This window comes from Thermobia domestica, chromosome 11, assembly GCF_964235325.1.
Source record: "Thermobia domestica chromosome 11, izTheDome1.hap1.1, whole genome shotgun sequence".
Taxonomy (NCBI): domain Eukaryota; kingdom Metazoa; phylum Arthropoda; class Insecta; order Zygentoma; family Lepismatidae; genus Thermobia; species Thermobia domestica.
Genome location: NC_137464.1, coordinates 175,434,877 through 175,455,963, shown reverse-complemented (window position 1 = coordinate 175,455,963; position 21,087 = coordinate 175,434,877). Strand labels below are relative to the sequence as shown.

General features: G+C 35.9%; 1 protein-coding gene across 1 annotated transcript in view; it reads right to left on the bottom strand.

Annotated features, from left to right (window-relative positions):
* Positions 1-21,087, bottom strand: part of STUB1 (STIP1 homology and U-box containing protein 1) — a 74,928-nt gene that overhangs the window by 21,309 nt on the left and 32,532 nt on the right. Inside the window, exon 5 of the mRNA XM_081731347.1 lies at positions 13,482-13,538. Within this exon, the coding sequence (XP_081587473.1) occupies positions 13,482-13,538 (57 nt within the window). The remainder of the gene's footprint in view (positions 1-13,481; positions 13,539-21,087) is intronic.

The window sequence follows — 21,087 nt, the reverse complement described above, 5'->3', positions numbered from 1 at the left end:
TCGGCATGTCACAGAATTACTTCTGTCACAGATTACTACTTTAATATTTCTTCAACGGAGGGAAAACAGGGAATTTTGAAACAGCGTTATCATCTTGTACAGCACAAAATTCTCAGTTTTTACAAAGTACTGAATATCTCGGTAAGTACTTGACTTATCAATCTAAAATAAACGTGACAATGCTCCTTATGACATACCGATTTGCTCTATGAATTTTAAACCATACTGTACTAGGACTTTTTCCAAGTTATTGCACTATTTTCAAACTCAACTTTTCTCTCTTGTGTTGTGGCAACACTGTTTAACTGATCCTTCTAAACTTGAAGTCATCTTAAAAAGTTCTTCCACCAGTATTTAATTTAATGTGCACAAATAGTTACTACTTCATTCCGTGTGTGTTAAAGACGTTTAAATTTGACATATGTTTAACATTATTTCTCAAAAAGTATGCAGCACTGATCTGCGAGTGTCATCTCTTTCGTCTTTGTTTTTATTGCTGATTCGAATTATGAAATTAAATTTAGGTCATTCCATTTAAAAAACAAAACTTTATATTGGGTTGGCAACACTGTTCATCTGGTGATGTTACCCAATATATGGATAATGTCCCTTTCTATAGTTGCTTTGTGCACAGTTTCGCTTCTCTTCCTCTCTTGGTTCCTCTGTTATAAAGGTGGGACATTATAAATGGTGCACCGGTAGGGTGTTTAAAACAACACCGACAAGGTTTGGGAGGTGATTCCTGACACCAAGATAAGACAAAAAGTATAGACCAACCTGGGTGCACAAATGATTCCTTTCGGAGTTATAGGCTGTCGAAAACATAAAAAAATGAACTTTAAAGGTCCATAGCTCCAATACTACGAGACCTACCGTAGTCGGGTCAAGACTTCACTTAGGAACTAGTATGTGCCCTATCCAAATATCCATGTTTCAAACTCCTGCGGTACTTCAAATTTTTATAGAGGTAGTTGGTGAGTACTTCAAATTATATGCCTGTATTCAAACTGCTTCTATAAAAATTGTAGCGTGAGTACCTTAGGATTCTGAAACGTATTTTTGGATAGCGCACATATTATTTCCTAAGTGAAGTCCTGACCCGACTAAGGTAGGTCCCACAGTTTTGAAGCTAAAAACTTCATTTTTTCATGTTTTCGGCAGGCTGAAACTCCAAAAGGTAGCATTTGTGCACCCAGGTTGATCTATACTTTTCATCTTATCTTGATGTCAGGAATCATCTCCCAAACGTTGTCGGTGTTGTTTTCAAAAACACCTATTTTCCAGTGTAACTCTGGAACAATTTCACAAACTTGGTACACACATAACTTACAATCTGGAAACAAGTACATTGAGGGTAAGACACCCCCAGAGTGTGGGAAGAGGGTAACATGTAAATATAATATAAAACAACCGATGTTAGTGTCGAATCCATAGTTTTCGGAGTTACTTAGATGAATAGTTACACTCTCGATACTGCACTGTGGGGACAAGACACCTCTAGCACACTAGGAATGAGAGAGGGATAATGTGTGAAAGCAGTCGAAAACGACCGATATTGGTGTCGAATCTAATTTTCCGGGTTGCTAAGATGAATAGTGCCACTCTCGACGCAATTTAAGTCTCCTATTAGCAAAGGGTGAAAAGGGGAGAAAAATGAAATGTTCAAAATAACCCACATTAGTGTTAAATCCGAAGATTTTGGGGGTCATTAAGCAGATTTGTAATAGTTCGATAACATTTAAGCTACATAAGTAAGAACGGGCATATCTGCTGGCCCAAGTCGTTGGTTGTCGTTATTCATTACAGTGTAGAGCAATTTTCCACGGAATGACGAATGCAGCAATTGCACTTCGCTGCAGCAAAAACTACTCAGCTGATAGAGCTGAAAATTTAGTACACAGAAGATCAAGAAGTGTCAGGTCTGAAAGTACATTACTCAACATGGGTTAAGGAAGTATTAAATAAAAATAGCAAAAATTCATACATAGGCGGCGTCACCTACATGTGTAATGTAACAAAATGTCCCACTTCTTTTACTAAGTTGAACAATATATAGATTATAGGTGGTACACGCCTATACTGATCTATATAAGGGATAAAATATATAAATTTGAAAATACTTTAATAATTTATATCAGTATCAATTGAAAGCGTAATTAGTCTTCTTAATTGAGATTAACAGAAGTGGTCGAATGAATGATAATTGTAAACTATCTTTTAACAATCTCTCGTTGAACTACCCGAGCTACACTGGACCTCGACTCCCTAATAGCACTACAGATTCCTTCAATAACTAGAACGTAGAGCAAAGATAGTAAAACTTTCTCTCGACGACGGATATCGATCTCTATTTGCTACGTATGACTATTCATTAATGCCATGGCAAGAGGTTGCCGAAAGTTGGTCATTGATCTCGGTGACAAAGAGATACCTCTCGAAATAGAATATGTTGCTTTGTACCGAATGTGAAGGCTTGAACAAACGAATGTTTCTTTACAAAAGGATCTCATTTAGGCACTCTAAAATGTTCAAATGTCGGGAGAGGTTCTACGATATATTCACAAGTACTGTTGATGCCCATCTCCAAACTCGAGGTATAAGAAAGTGAATCTTGAAATTCTAAGCGAAATAGCAGCAAACACGACACTGGTTTCAAGTCAACTGACGGAGGGAGATTATTTGTAAATCGGACTCTCCACTTAGACAAATTGACTACACAACTACAATCACAATATACCAACTTGATCATGGGTTCAAGTTCGTGAATGGAGTGCTGAAGACAGTGTTGCATGACTAGATTCTACAGCAACAGTATTCAATTTGAAAAATCTTCCTGCCCCCATTGACGCCATAACTTCTTTTCATTTGCACAATTTGATTACTTTTGGCACATTTACTAAGACTCACTTGTTGACTGTTATGTTAACATGATACAAGTGATAGCCTCAATCAACCTTCATGCTTTACATTCGCGTGCATTCATGTGCAAGGTTAACAAAGACTACGATTGTCACGAGGTTGACGGAATACTTCACTGTGGTGTCATATTCCACACACAATGCATGTGAGGAATCCACGGTCATTAGTAATAAGTCACCTGCGACAAAAGAACGAATACAATAAGCTGCATCGGTTCAGGGAAAAATCAAGACCATTTTACAAGGAAAATGACGGTGAATGATTTTCAATTCCTAAGGAACTATTATTGAAAAAGAATAGGGCAACGTATAACTGTGCTTAAGATCATTTACTAAAACCGTAACACACCTTTATAGAGTTACAAAAGAGATCTTGACTGTTTTGTTTTTGTTATGTCGTTCTGTACAATATGTCGAAACCTACATGTTTACAAAAATGGATCATGGTTGAAAATATTCCTGAACTTCGCACTTTGTTAGCTTACGAAATGATATCTAAATAATTTCTCAAATCTCAGCTTAAGGGATTGATTCGAATTGAATAACGTTCTTTGTCTCCCTCTGCTCTCCAATGAAAATATCATATAACTTCTTAGAAATCTATAATATACATAATAAATTTTTATTCTGTTGCCTAACTGTTTCTGTTTTCTTTCTTTCTGGTTTACTAAAGTTCGTGTTGCGCTTCTTTGTCATTTATCCTCACAAATTATGTAATTAACTGATTTGTTATGAGCGTACTGGCCAGGACATGCGTCATGAAAATACAGTCGGTTGGTTGATGGTTAACTTTCGCTTACAGACGCATCTATTTGCTTTAAATTCAATATACTATTTGCAGATACTGTACCCATTTAATGCAACTTCTAAAGTTACACTGTAGGTGATAAAAGACTGGCAGTCAGGAAAATAAAACAAAACAAAAACCTTCTCTTCACTGGCAGTCATTTAGTTTACCGTCCTAGTGGCGAAAACGGTAACTATGCGACAGCTTTACCAGCTAGTAAAATTTTTTGAGTTTCTGTTTCCATTCACACCATTTTCACGTGTCTGAGTGTTGTTAAGCGATATTTGCTCAAGTTTGTTATCAGGAAGATCATTTGTAATAACACTGTACATACAAACAAAATTAACATAAAAACTAAAATAACACACAAAAACCAACATACAAGGTGACGCTATTAATTTCCAGGACTGCTCTAATAACACCAAAAGAAATGATGTGAAAAACGTACCCTTTTAATTTTTAATATGTTTCGAAGTAATCCCCACCTGCCGTAATACACTTCTGTGCTCAGCTGTGTAAGTTGTGAAAATAACTTTTAAAGTCCTCTTTCGGAAGGCTCTTTAATGTCGACGTCACGTGCTTCTTGATGTCTTCAATATCCATATACCGTGTTCCTTTCATCACAGTTTTGAGATGTGGGAACGAAAAAAAGTCTGCGGAGGCGAAGTCAGGAGAGTATGACGGATAATGCAGCTCCACGACCTCATGCTTGGCCAAAAATCGTTTCACTGGCAACGCAATGTGGAGGCGGGCGTTGTCGTGCAACAGAAACCAATTCCCATTCTGTCGAAAACGGGGACGTACTCTGCGAATTCTTTGTCGGAGTCGGGCAAGAACTTCTGCGTAATACTGTCCTGTAACAGTCGTGCCAGGTGGAACAAATTCATAATGAATAAGTCCTTCACTATCGAAGAAAGCGATTAACATGACTTTGAAATTTGATTTTGAAATCGAAACCTTTTCTGTTTAGGGGAGCTGGGAGACCGCCATCCTGCGCTCTGTCTCTTGGTTTAAGGTCGTATTGGTAACACCAAGATTCATCACCCGTTACTATCGAATCCAGGAAAGCAGTGTCAGCGTCAGCGTTGTCGATGAGTTCATCACACGCGTCCATTCTGAGTTGCTTTTGTTTGTCCGATAAACAGTGCGGAACAAATATGGAACACACCTTGCGTTTCCCTAGGTCTTGCGTCAGAATTTGGCGAACCATTTATTTCTTTGTCGATGTTCAGTTCACTGGCCAGTATTCGAATAGTCAGTCGCCGATCCGATGTTACAAGTTCGCGATCTTTCTCAATTGTTTCCGGCGTATGCACGGAAATCGGCCTTCCGGTGTGGGCGTCATCTTCAACACTTTCGCGCCCGTCCCGAAAACGTCCATACCATTCAAATGTGCGGAAACGGGATAATACTTGCTTCAACATTGCATGTGTTTCTGTCGTACTTTTGCCCAATTTGAAGCAGAATTTGATGTTCACCCTTTGCTCCATTTCTGCAGTTCCACAACACCACTTTACCACTTCAACAACAACACTGCACCAGATACGTTTCCACGCGTCTTTCCCAGCCAAGCTCTTGTTTCCAACTGGCGCGCGCTTCGGGGAGCATGTGCAGATGTACTACCTTCCGGATACCAGCTTCGCTTCTCTCGGGCGAGTGATCGGTTTCGTGCTGTGACGTCAGTACTGGATATTAATAGCCACACCTTGTACATTACCATACCAACATTTTAACATTTCAGTATTTTACACTACACGTTTGTTAGTTTACTCTATCAACAGAAAAAAATATTTACAGTAATTTTCATTTTGATGTGCAAATGTCAGGAATTATGTAAACTATGCTTAAATGATTTTCTTTTTAATTCAAAATAAAAAAAAATAACATCACATTACATTAAATTATCAAAAGAAAGAATTATCACAATACCTTCTTTGCATTTTTTTTTTTTTTTTTTTAATGTTTTGGCGTTTCGTTTGTTTGTATAAGTCTCATTTCATCAACAAGGTTATATGAAGCGTAGATTTAACGAGAATCGAACCCGGTATCACCTGTACCAAAAATGCATGCGCTATCCACTAGATCAGCTGTAAGAGGTATTATTTTAGCTTTGTTTCAGTAATTCATAAAAATACGAATAATGTTTAAATACAGCTACTTTTTCTCTTGTTCTTTTTCTGGAGGTACTATATAGTATACACTGTAATCTTGTGAATGCTAATAATTTTATGATTGACAGTAACAAAATTACTAATTTGCTGATGTTACAGACAACAAAGAGGTATACAGAGCAAGTTACGTGATGTGTGGTCAGCACGTTGCATTCATAGCTGTAATTGTGCACCGCGCTTCTCTGTTTCTTAATTTAAATAACTTTCCAATGTCTAGATATGCAGGTTAAAAAATGCAAATTCCAATTTTGACCCTTGATTGGGAATCAATTCCGAAATCATAGGAAGGGGAAAAAATGAATAGATTACATTCGGATACACAGAAGCACATTAATAATAAGATGAAATTGAATGAAATCTTTCAGTTTTACGTCCCAGGCTTATGCCGGCTAAGAAATGAAATGAAATTTTGAGTTTTACGTCCCACGGTTATGCCGGTTAGGCTAAAGGAGACGGTGATAATGAGTAATGAATGAAATGGTGGAATGAAGAAAGTGGGAGGAAACGGGAGAACCCCGAGAAAACCCACGCACACGGTGTTTGTCCACCACAAAGTTCACTTGGTGGGAGCAGGGTTTGAACCCGAAACCCCTAGCACCAGAGGTGAACGCTCTACCACTGAGCCACCGCGGTCCCTTTATGCCGGCTAAGCTAAAGGGAACGGTGGTGATAAGAAATGAAATGGTGGCAAGAATAAAGTGCGAGGAAACGGGAGAATCTCGTGAAAATTACCGAATAAAGCTCTATCACTGAGCCACCGTGCCCCCATATAGTAGTAGTAGTAGTAGTAGTAGTAGTAGTAGTAGTAGTAGTAGTAGTAGTACTAGTACTACTACTACTACTACTACTACTACTACTACTACTAATAATAATAATAATAATAATAATAATAATAATAATAATAATAATAATCATAATAATAATAATAATAAAAATAAAGAAAAATTGCACTTCTTTGTGCTAGAATTTACGAAAGGCTATAAGCGGGAGGTTATTAGAGAAAGCTGTAGGCTGTACCTCAACGTAAAAACCACATCTCAATCGAAAGGTTCCTGGTTCGAATCTTGCGGCCGCCCATCCTGACCGTGGATTCTCCAAGATTTTTTTCTGGGATTGTTAATAGTAATGGAACTGAAAATATTTTGGGTTCCAGTACCAGAATCAGGTTTTAATTCGGTTCTGTTCTGGGAATAGACGAACAACATTGACATATTGGTTCTGTTCCCGAAACAAATTAAGTTTTGAAATGGTTTAATTCAAATAGGTTTCCTCGTATTTTTTCTTTTTTTCAAACTGTGAATGGTAATCCCAGGTAGTGCAGTAATACTCTTCCAATATTCGTTGAATAATAAAATCAAATATTTGGAATATATTTGCAATTGGGTAATCTGGACACTTAAAAAAAATATTCAGAGAATATTTGGCAAATATGAATAAGTAATAGATATCCAGGGAGTATTCAGGGAATGTTCTCCGTCTATAGGCGACCAAATGTCACGATAGTTTTGGATATGAACTACGAAACGTGTCCCACTGGCACAGGTTTATGGTCCTGCAAATTTTTACCTCCTTGTCGATTTTTCAAAGTCAAAGTGAGATGTCACATAATAAATTGATATCATAGCATCCTATCTTAATTCCATATCAGAAGGGCCAAGTCAAAACGGACCCGCATCGAAAGGGGCTTGGGTTGAAACGGCGGCGCGTCACACGGGCCCAGGTCAAAAAGGGTCCTCGTCAAAAGGGCCGGAGATCAAAGTATCAGAAGCGTCTATTAGAAAGAAAAAGATAAGAAAAATAATTTGTAGATGATACCTGTTTCATTTGTATTGAAAGTATTTGCATGTGCCTCTGTGTGTGTGTGTGTGTATGTGCATGTTCCACTTTTATTGTTTTATGAACGTTTTTAGTTTAGTGCTTTCCGTGCAACTGAACTGATGTTCGATGGAATAAAACAGGTATGCTCTTTAGTATACTTAATTTTACTTCACTTTACGCAGTGTTTCTTAATCTTGTTTACCTGGCGCCGTCTTTTGTAAACCCTGTATACTTCACGCCCCCTTTTTCCTCTTTCTAGCTCGTTGGTCATACGTAATTTTTGACTGACCTTTCTGCGATTTCAGATGCGGTATTGAATTTTCAATTATTTTCCAACTTACAAAGCCAGAAGGGCTCACTCGCAAAAAACTCGAGTTCAGCAACCATGTTTTTTCAACACAAATAAAATAGATACCATCTACGGATTTTTTTTTACTTACTTACTTACTTACTTACTTACTTATATGTGCTTTTGATACTTTGATCATGAGCGTCTCTGGCACATAAAAATTGAGCGCAACTACTAAACAATGAAAGCTTACAGACTCCAACTATTTTACATCGAAATCATGAGGGAAATGGATAGCGGGACTTCAGTTAGCAGGTCATTTGATACATATTTAGAAATTTCTATATAGGCTACTATAAGCCTTAGGGAACTACGTCTCGATGTAGAAGTTATACCATTAATACTATCCATTAATTACATATTTCTTTACCTTTTTTGTTTTCTTTCCATCATTTTTCTACCACGTCACTGAAATTACAATTTCTTCTCCTATAATTTTCTAACATCTTTTTAATGATGTCACTCTTATTATTCCTAATGTGTTTTACTGGTTTATCGTTCCAATCTACTACGTTTCCCTTCTACTTAACAAACAAATTTTGCAGAACTCAAGTACAATATTTTTGTTGTCTTCTCGTAATGACCACATTTCTGTTCCGTACAATTTAATATTCAGCATTTAAGTTTCCTTTGTAACTGTTCATTCAGTGACTCATATTGTGTGCTGCCCATAATTATCACGACAGTCATCTTAAAGATATTTCACCATTTATCATTTATAATTTCATCTTCCTTAATAATACTAGCTAAGTATTGAAAATTAGTCACTTCAGTCTTTCTTTATCTTTTCTATCATTATCTTAAATTTCTGTTCAGATTCCGCCACGGCAGTCATATTGTCTGAAAAGCAAATACACCAATCCTTTCTTTAGTTTCTATTAAATTAACCTGCATCCTAAGCAAACTCTTCCAGACAGTAAACAATGGAAATAAACGGTAAACTTTTTGTCGAACAACTCTTCCAACTTCACTATCCTATAGCATTTCTTGTATTCCAATTTTTAATGCTTGTTAATACGTAAGTTTCTTCCGAGTCTAGTCTTTTCTTTCATTACAAGCATTTTTCACATTATCCAGTTCAAGTAGTTAAAGCATTTTCTAAATCAATGAATACTACATACATATACTAATTGCATCTTTGTTCTATGTCCCTTTCCAAATTATAACAATTCAACTTCCTTATTTCTTCGTTCCTATAATCTCTTTCATATTCAAAGCTGATTTTTTGTTGCGTACGCTGTGAAACTAAAACAATAATATCAAAGAATTTTAGATATGTCAGTACACAGTACATCATCCAGTTGAAAAGAAATTCGCGCCATAGAATGCGTGTCTGTAGAGGCATGTTGATCTTAAATTGAAGGTTCCTGCACACCGGCCACTGTAAATGGTAGAGTGATTGTAGTGTCTGCAGAGAACATGCTGCTAGTAGTATGATGGTTATTGGACAACGAGATGGCTGGAACTGAATGTGGTGCAATCCCATCACCACCTCAGTGAACGCCTATTGTACAATTTAGTGTCTTCGAACGTAGCCATAGACCAGCGTTCCCTAACCTTTTTTAACTTGCGGCACACTACGGGTGTTACTTGGATTCTCGCGGCACACTTATAGATATCATCATTTGTAAACATAAAACACAGTGGTATTTTTTTCTGTGATTATTGATCTCCTTTTCACAGAGAAGAAAGCTCTTTCACTGTTTTTTCCCCGTGGTAAATCATTATGCTTATTTTTCATTCTAATTTAAAAGTAGAAAACAATTCCAATGAAATATTGGACTCAGGTTTTTAAAAATACGCTTTCTTTTAAAAACTGTATCCAACCTTTTACTAAGAAGGAAGATCACTAAATAACGAAGGAACAAACAAATCTCTTTTACTTTTAAAACACAAATGTAGGTAATTTAAAGAAAGGATTGAATGATATTTTAAATTTTCAAGTTATGAAATAGTCTGCAACAATAAAGAGGCAATAATGGTCATAACAATGATAACAAATACTTTTTTTCAACATTAGAAATGTACAGAACAGTAACAAGGTATGAAACTTAAAATTGTAGATTCATAGTAATGTGGAATACAAATATACATTTTTCCCTACGTTTCGCAATTTAATTGCTATAAAATTAATTATTTTGTTTCGATTCCTCGCGGCACACCAGCGGCCCATTCACGGCACACCAGTTGGGAAACGCTGCCATAGACTGAGATATTAAGAAGTCAGACAGTCGTTCCGTTGAACTGTCGTTGGCATGTCCTTTTGTTAGCAGTCCATAAGTGGGTACACAATGGCAGGCAGAGGATTCTATTAGCCGAAGTGCACCTGGAAAACAGGATCATTTGGATCGCCCTTACTGACAGGACGGAGACCGCTAATGCAATCAGAGCCGCCATAGTTCCCTGGAACACTAAATACAGTTACCGCACAAACATAAAACAATCAATTGTTGAATATTAATCTAACATAATCAGGCAATATCACACGATTAACTTCTTACAACTGACAATCACCAAGAACGTTTCCCGTGGTGTCAGAAGAGACTGCAACAGCAAGAAAATGGAGGATAGTAGTCATAGAGATGGTTCTGTGCGTGTATGTAAACTTGTAGGTACGAGGGGAAAATTCAGCTGGTTCTCATTAGTCAAATTTGATAAGAAGAGGGGGAAACAAGCTACATATCCCACTCGTCTCTGGTCTTGATTCACTTAGGATTTAGATTTCTGGGCCTTCGGCATCGATGTCCATTTAGCCCGTCATGTTTGAGGGATGACGTTTCTTGGCGAGCACAGTATCTGGGGAAAGGGAAGGAAGGAAGCGGCCTGGGACCTATAAGTTAGGTACCACCCCGGCATTTGCCTGGTGTGAATAAGGAAAACCCAGGAAAACCTCATTCTGGATGGCTGGCTTGAAAAAGCGTTTTGCACTTTTTCGTCCGAATTCCCGAACCCGGGACCGCTCGCACCGAAGGCGAGAGCATTAGCGACTATGCTTGAGAGGCCACAGGTCTTGATTCATAATACGTTGTGCATTCGTATCGTCAATCCTTTCCCTAGACCTTATCTGGATATCTTCTAGAACCTACTTCCACTAGCATATCGCGCGCTTCCTTATACCGCCAAGTGAATCCAATGTGGTCTACCTGGTATATGCCTTCTACTCCAGCTTCCTAGGTTTCTGGACCTAAGCTTTATTGAATACGTCTGGGCATGATGGGATGGCGCCTGATCACCACTCGGCTCTTAGAATGATGATCTACACAAAGATGAACATAGTCCACAGCATCTGACAGGCATGAAAATTTTAAAAGATTCACTAATTTCTTTTAAATGAAACTTTAATTAAATTGTTTCAGAAATGTATTTTAGAACATACACCAATTTTTTTTAAACTTAAAACTTGATTTTAAAATTATTTTCGATCTAAGATATTTATAGAATCTCAATATTCTAACAAGGGTTACAATTGTATTATAATTCATTATTATTATTTTACTTTGTAGCCTATTCTACCAGGTTATATCCTCCTCGGACCCCGTGTCGCCAATAGGCGACATGTGAATTCTACATGATGTATACACTGAGTCCCCATGTTGCCTATAGGCGACATGCACTCAGCGGACAAATGACAAAGATATAAGAAAGAATAACTGAAAACTGGCTAACAGGGTATACAACCGAAGGTAACTATAATATTAGAACATAACATTTCTACCCCAAAAAATTGCTGGGACCGAGGAGATATTTTACCTATGAACTGTGTGCAGCATTCAAAATACAGTATTATTGTAATTATATAAGTATTGTGCTGTGACTAACTGAAGTCAACTGAAAAAGTGAGAAGCTTCAATGCGCTGTGACCTGCTAACCTTTTGTATTGAAATAAAAATGATCTTCTTTAAGAAGGTGTTACCAACTGTAATTGTTTTCATCTTTCTTTTCCAGCATTAATCATAATATGAATTCTTAAGAACGCACTAACAGTTTATTATTCTCCTTTTGTTAGCTGTACTCGTCTTCGGCGCGGGAGCTCACGTGATTCGGATCCCTTGTAATCTGTAGGTCTATGTTCCATATAGCCTTGGTGCTGAACGGAACGCTCAACTCTAATCGAATCAAATCTTTCGTTAGTCTTAATACTGTTTTTCTCTTCCCAACAGTTTCCAACACTCACATGCGGTCCTAGGACGGAATTCTCTTTGTTTCCTTCTCCGTCGCTTTCAAAGACTACTTTCTTACTAATTTTAATCGTAGGCTTCTGACAACTGTGGTCTAAATAGTATACATTATTATCATCTTCATAGAATAAAGAACAGAAAGATATAATCAACTGTTAATGTACTATATTGATGTTCTTCTAGTGCCACGAGAGAAAATCAGAGAAAGAAAATTAATCGGAACCAGAACGATTGATGCAGAAATCTAACAATTACATTAAAGTTTGAAATATACTAATTGCATTAAAACTTTATTGGTGCAGAATTTTACAAGCATAATTTATGTAAAATACGTATGAACAGTTTACGTAGTACATTATTCGTAGATTCTTTACATCTGTTTCTTGCTGCCTTATCTGTCACGTAAACAACAAAGTGAGTTATTACTCAACCATATTTCAAATACCTTATTGATTAAAGTTGAATAAATTTTTATACAGATTATAATCCCGTATTTCCGAATTCATTTACATTTATAACTTTAAAAACAAAAGGAAACAAAGAAAAAAGAAAAGAAAAGAAAGAACATCCAAGTTTGTTCTTTCTTTTGAATGAAACTTACAAGGAGAGGAAAGAAATGAACAAGCGAATACACTGACCACAATCTTACAGCATGCCTCGTTCATTCTCAATGAAAGAAGAAAGATTTTCTTCGTATTATTTTTCAAAGCAATACGAAGAACCGGATTTTCAAGTTTTTTATTTCTTTGTCAAAACATTTAAGACATTTCATTCCTTACTGTAAGTAATATAGGGCAAAGCAGAAAGCTTACACTCTATCCTGACCGAAAACTGACGCTCAGTTTGAATCTGTTGGCAACATAGGAATTCAGAGAAAATATCTGTTTCACTATCATGTATTGAGTGGAGAAGACTAATAGGTCAGCTCTCCAGACCACCCAATGAGGCCGTCAAGAAATTGCGAGTACTTCACCATACACTTAATATTTACTCTACAGTAAGTATTTAAAATAAAGAATTAATTTTGAGTTTGCTATCAATTAATACGAGGAGCTGTTTTTTAAAAAATATCGATAAAACTGGAAAGCATTATTATTGATTCTATCATATCTTTTCAATATGACTGACTTTAGCACAATATGGTTGTTGCTATGGTAATTGATACAACATGATGAATGACTTGAAACAACCCACTGGCACAGTTGATGCCTTCCTTCCCCCATGCAATTAATTAAAACAAAGAAAACCTTGCTCACTTACCCGTCTCCTCTCGTCTACCTTGGCAAAAAGAGTGTTCAATTCACTCATGCAATTATCCTAGAAAAAGAACGAAATGCTTTTCAGAAACGTTAATGATACAGACCGACATGTTACATTACATAATTAGTATCTTCTAAAATTAGGTGAATAGACCACCAACAAACTTTTCATATTCTTTGAACTTAAAAGTCTACTATATTTTTTTAAAATGAGAAATAAACAAGTTGTAAAGTTTACAACGTAGGCAAACACAGGGGCAAAATACATCTTATAAGAAAGAACTTACTAAATGTAAACACTTCCTTATATGATCGATAGCTTTTCAAATATCAATATACATTTTAGATATCATTATTTTATTTTTAGTTTCTATTTTTTAATCTTGTGCGTAATAGCAACAGATAACATCCAGGTTTTCTTCCAATGCTTGCAATAAATATAGGGCATTTAAGATATTTATCTTGATACATAAAATTAATAAAATTGAAATTGAGAATCTACGATTTCAATACTTTATGAAGAGGTACTCGAAAAACGTTTTGTACTTGAATTTCTATTCTTGTCCCATGTAACTACGACATCACTTGAACTCTTTGTAATAAATATTCATTACTCATGAATAGTTAACTGTTACGAATAGTTTGATGAATGAGAGAGGGTAATATAAAACTGGCTGGCAGGGTTGGCAAAAACAATTTTTTTTTATTGAAAAAATCAAAAAAACTCGTTTTTTTTTTTTTGGTTTAAACCAGGTTTTTTTGGTTTAAATAATTTGCTCTATGTATTTATATCACATATGGACAGAAGTAAGCTTGTTTCGCCTTAACCGGGTTATGCTGGAAGGGGTCACATAAGCTTAAAGCGGAATTCAAACCGCTTCTCGGCTTACATCCAAGAGAAATTGTCCTCCATTTGAACTCGAAACCGGGACTAATTGGCCACAAATGCGATACGTTTGTTTCATACAAGCATAGTTTTCGCATGAAGCAAGGTGCTTATTGGTGTATATGATGTCACTGTATAACTAGTTCAATGTAGTATTTTTTTTTTTTTTCTGATTTGTGTCACGTGTGTTGTCTGGCGCGGATTCGAACCACCGATCTTTAGCTTCATCACTTTCATTTTCTGTATTATTTTACCAGTGCTCTATCTGTCACGATTTTATTAGGGCTCACTTGCTGGTCTATATAGGAAGACTGTCAAAGAAGGTTGCTGTTCACATATTTCTTCAATTGAAAATTTCCCCCGTTTACATCATATATACGTAAATAAATGTTTAAATGCAAATATTAGGATACTATAGTTATTATTTATATTTTCATGACTGGAAAAGATTTAATACATTTTGATAAAATGTTTCGTATGTAGGTCTACATCCACGATAGCACTGTTCTTCAGAGTGAAGTTTCAAAGGAGTAAATTCATCGCTCAGGAGTAAATTCCCTTGTAACACTGTAGAAATGGAAGAAAATGGCATGGCCTTGAGTCGAACATGAATCTGTAAGTTACAAATCCGTCGCTTAAACTACTGCGCTACGGAGACATTGAGCCATTACTGGTTTACAAACAAGCTAGCGCGAATTTTATTTTCATGCTTTTGGAAGAACTACCTCAATTTCTTCATCACCCTTTGAGATCGAAGATTTGCCACTTCGTAAGTGCACTTATACATATTAATACAATAAGCATCATATCACTTTAATATATTCAAGAATAAACACAAATGAAACCTATATAAGCTTTGCTCATGCATTAGTTATGTCAGGATAACAAGATCTGCTACACCGCTGCCAAACTTTGCAGGTACAATGTTGATATCTCATCAAGTTGCTTATTAAAGGGTAAGTCGAACAATTCCGTGAGTATACATGTATATATAGTGCGTGCGTAGACAGAGAAGTTTGCAAAACTAATTTATTTCCCAAACAGCCAGGTAAGAAAAAGATCTGAAAGTAAAGAAAAGATACTTAAAATTCCCTGATTTTTTCAGTTTTTATAAGGTTTTCGTGATTTTTTTTTTCTTTAAGGATTGTTTACGAGTAGGCTGAATTCCCTGACTTTTCAAGGTTTCTCAAGTCGGTCGGAGCCCTGGTTACAGAACGAATATAAGAAGCCACGGTGGGCTCTATTTCTGTGGGGCGTTGATGTTGCTATTCAAAATGCTTTCTCTCTTTCGCAAAATGCAGGAAAAGTATTGAAAACAACTACTACATTTTCTCGAATTAGAAGATAGCTGGTACTTTCTTTGATACAAAAATACAAAACAAAATAATTTAAGGGAAAGAAACAACAGTGTTATACCATTTTTTTTTTTTTTTTTTTTTTGTAATTAGCCTACAGACTTTCTCATTTTGATGAAAAAAAAAAAACAAGACCAAGGAAACATGATAATGATGATAAGTAATATATCTTTTCCTAATTACCTAGAGAAATGAGTAATATAGAAACAAATATAACGTATTTTATTATGAGGTTACAGAATATTTGTCTAATAAAAATTCTTACACAAAGCAAGAAATTAAACGTCTTCCTGACACTTGAATCTTTAATCATATGATGAAAGTTTCGTCCCACATGACAGGAAAGGGGAAGACACTCGCCGAAAACGATATATGTCCATAAAATTAGCAGCGGTATATTAAAATTTCTTTAGAAAAAATGAATAATATTATGTAATTGAAAACGAAACTTTCAGTGATTATGCCTTTTAGACTAAGGAAGACGAAAGATTAAAGCAAGTGAACGATGATGGAAAAACTGGTGGAAGGAAACCCACGCATACGATGTTGTCCACCATATTATGTAATTCAATTTACTTCTCCAAATGCTTTATTTTCTGATCAATATTGTGCAAACCTTTCGTAATCTTACCATTCGCGTGGGAGACCTGGGTTCGATTCCCGGCGGGAGCTCATGTGGTTCGGATTCCACGTTAATCATGAGGCCCCGTCTCATATAGCCTCGCTGCTGAAAGGGACGCTAAACTAAAAATCAACTCAACTCAACCTTTCATTATTTTAGTCTTCTTAGCTTCAAGCTCGTTCAGAATGACCTCTATTTTCCTGTCTTTAACTTCTGTTTGTTTCTTTTCTTTTTCCTCTCATAGGTGATTTGTTACTTCTGCGAAACAACTACGAGCATTTCGTGCATAATGAATCATGGATTTCTTTACGAATTGTGTAGCCGCCCTTTCTCATCGCCGAGTCACTCCTACGAACATCGTCAAGGCAACACAAGACGGTTCCAAATAGATTAAAAGTTTTATGTTGGCCTGGATATCGAAAGGTACGCTGCCAAGTCCCCCGGTCTTGGTGCGCAGCGATGTGGAAGTGATTGGTACTATTCAGATGGTCTTCTGAAATACTGATGACTATTAAATATAGCTGGAATGGCAGTTAACAGTTAATCAATATCACAAAAAAGAACATTAGGATGATGGACGGGAATGAAGTACGTATGACTATAGCGCCTCATAATACATGTCTCAATCAGGTTTTAAAATTAATTATATGCCACAGACGTGAAGTCTTTAAAGAGAACAATACGCTACAGACGCAATAGACAGGTCTATTGGCACCATGTGGCTAAATATTGCAGCGTTGCCTCAAATATTTAGTTTCACCGTGACTATTATAGTATCCTGACAAACATGCATTAGCGACTATCGTTGTACTATGCTATACAGCCACATCCACCATCAGTACGCTTCACCACTGTAGACCAGATATACTATCATCTGCCAAGAACAGCTACTTATTTTCACCTGCTTATTACTCATCTCGAAATATCTATAAGTAAATGACAGAGAAGTATGACGTATTCAGGTGATAAGATATTGTCAGGAATGCTAACTGTTTACTCGTACATGTTTCTCATATTTATGGGACTTCAGGAACGAAAACAAATTGAATATTAGTTAATAGAAATCCACAATAAATAAATAATTAATCGCTTAATTATTATTCTATGCACCAAATTAACTAACACTATCCTTGTAAACAATAGGTGTATTTGGTGAAGAAATAATTCAAACTTTTTCAATCACAAAGCATAAGTAATATTTTGTGACAGGAACTTCATACATCAAACCTTTTCCTTCATCTTAGTACGTTCTGTCATTACAATTTTCTTCTTCTTCTTCTTCTTCTTCTTCTTACAGATTTGTTTTAACATATTTTTTATAAACAATTTTAAGATTTCATGTGTGAAAAAAAGTTCTAATCAAATTTACAATAGATTAGAAAGAAAAATGTATCATGTTATTTTGTTACATAAATTCGTTAAATATTTAAATAGAAAATTGAATTTTATTATATAATTCATTATTCCGAATCTGCATATATACTAATAAATTGAACATCTTGATATAAATAATCTTTGACAAAATGCATACATATACTGTAAGGACCATGTGCCAAAATGGTCCGTTATAATTGTTTTTCACGGCCACTAAAAGATACTACTCAATCGTACGCAAGTCTGAGTGTGACTAAAGTTTCTTCTTTTAAATTATCCGGGTCGTGCAATGATTGAAAATCCTTTTTTCTAGATTTGAATGAGAGGAAATCAAGACCATTTTAACATTTTTTAAATCATTTTTCTCTGAAGTATTCACACTCCTTAGCCGAAAGTCATTCACACACTAACAAACTCTACAATACTAACTCATAATTGTTTTACAATTTGGATTCGAGCACAATTCTATCTGCTTTATAGCCATCTAACCAATTATTTTCAGCTAGTTCATTAAAAGACGTTTCATGGCATTTACTCCAACATTACATCCGGCAAAAACATTAAGACCCAAACACAAAAAATGCTCTCGCTAAATTGCAATTTCAAGGTGACTTCTTCAACAATTTAAGAACAAATTTCTGTAGATACTTTTTGCAATATTGGTCAAAATCCAATATGTCCAAAACAGTTATTGGCTGCCATTTCTTAAAGAAAGTATGTACAGCAAAACCAATGTCGAAGTTTTTCACATGATAATTTTCTTTATTTTCTATATCAACTCGTATGCATGAACTCGAAGCACTAAAAGCTTCTGGTTATACAAATTTAAGTTGCATCACATTTTAAATCATGTTTCGTCCCCTAACTCGTACCCAGTTACATCGTAGAATTCATATTTGAGCATTGAAGATCAGCAGAAACTTCTAAATTCTGTATAGATGAGATACAAAAAGGATGACACTCCAAGTACTGGCTTGATTCCTTCATTCAGAAAGGCATAGCTGTTCCTAATATTGAAAGAGATGCGGTCATCTGAATATGTTTTGTACTATTCATGTGACTTGCTACCAGGGTTTGAAAAAACCCGGGTATTTTTGAAAAAAAAAAAAACGGCCCATGTGGGTTTTTTCGGGTATTTTCGGGTTTTATTGTTTTTTTTCGAAATATTTCAATCTCTTTGGGGTAAAAATGTTAAAATATGATTTACATTTTATGAGTGTCATTGACACAACTTGCAACAACTTTCTATTCACTGCTGATTTGAAAAAATTGCCGCCATTTTGAAATTTTATATTGGATCGCCGAAAAAATCTATACAGCAAATTTAGAAGGTCTTGTGCTTCTACCCTCAAAATATCAACTTAAAAAGGCCGAAAATTGCACCTTGTAGCACGGATACCTGCTATTTTGAAAAATGGCCGCCATTTTGAAATTTTATGGCGCCAAAATATATACAGTTGTGCTTCTACTTTGAAAATTTCAACTTGAAAGATCTAAAATTGCTCTTTGTAGCGTGGATATCAGCGGCGCAAATTTGTCTTCAACATTGGGGAGACGGGTAAGACGGTATTATTTATATATATATATTTATGAAGGCGAAAAGCAATGCTGGGGAGGATTACCCATGTCGGTTCCGGCGTCCTCCACAGGAGACATAAAATATGACATTATTATTGCTTTATAACTTTAAAATGCGACTGGCAACATTGAAAACTGTTTACAAGGGATGATCCAAATATGATCATTCCCTGTAAACAGTTTTCAATGTTGCCAATCTGATTTTAAAGTTGTAAAGTAATAATAATATCGTCATATTTTATGTCCCCTGTGTGGGACTCCGGGACAACATGGGTGGGGAGCAAAGTTGTCTTCAACATTTGGAGGCGGTCAGATTTGGACAAAAATCATCACATTTCTTCCCAAAAGACACATTTCCAATTGGATTATTGAGGGGACAGTTCCAAGATTATAAGGGATATGTCCCCATCATACCCCCAGGATTTTCGTCAGTGGATATCAGCTATTTTTTTTTTTTTTTAAAGCGCGCCATTTTGTAATTTTACGTTGGTATGCTGCCAAAATCTAAACAGAAAATTTAGAGTGTCTCTGGTTTGTATCCTGAAAATTTAAAAGACCGAAAGTTGAACATTGTGTGGTACAGGCAGACAAACGAACAAATGTAGATCGAGTCATCCTAGGAGCCTCAGTGACGTTCGCCAAATATGAATACCAAACAGCTATATTAATTTAAAACAAAGACATAATTCATCCAAATGTCTTAAATATTTTTCAACGTAAAATAAATGGTCTTATTGTTGAAGTTCACTTTCGATGCTTTGTGCATTCAATTACGGGAATTACCCGAGCACTTGTTGCAAGACCGTTCTTTTCTGAAAATTAATTTAAAACAATTAACAAAGATAGGCCTATAATTCATATTTTATAAAGTAAATGTTTTAAAATGTCTAAAATGAAATGAAATATCCTCCAGCGTAAAATAAATAGTTTTTTGTTGAAGTATTCACTTTCGATGCTTTGTGGGTTCAATTGCGGGAATTTCCCGAACACTTCTTTCACGATGGGTTTTCCCTGAAAATGCAGCTTGCTTTACTGCACATCGAAACTTCCATTAATACTGAAGTTTGAATGCAGCACTTGAAATAGTAAGCGTTACGTAGTCTTCGGAGCTCCGAGCATTAAGCTTCTTAATTTTGACAAGAATTTTTACGTTATTGCTAGTGTTGATTCTACAGAGTGCTTATTTGAAGGCTAGCAACAAATGACTGAACTTAACTGTTGTTGTTGGAAAACCAAGTTTTACTGAATACTTTTGTTACCATCAAAGGTAAGAAATAATACTAATAGTTTTACTAATGTATTTACATATTTACTGTTAGTACCGGCACCTATGACCTTAAACCCGTCAACGTATGAGGGATAACGTCCCTCGGCGGTGCCGGGTCAGGAAACACACTATTCACGGAAAGTATTTTCTAAAATATACAATCGCTTACTTTACTTCAAATAGGCTATAAGCATAATCAACATATTAACTTGTTCTACAATTATCTCAAGCTAAGGTGAGGGTTTTATTTATTTATTTATTTATTCATTCATTCAGTGCATTTAGAGAGCTCCTCCGTGGCTAAGCGGTTAGCATACGCGCCTTTGTCGTGGGAGACCCGGGTTCGATTTCCGGTGGGAGCCCACGTGGTTCGGATTCCACGTTAATCAGTAGGTCCACGTCTCATATAGCCTCGATGCTGAAACGGACGTTAAACTCAAAATCAATCAAATCAAATCAGTGCATTTAGAGTTTTGTAAAGGTCTTATGTTGAATATTGTTGTCTATCTTAACATGAAAGCATAT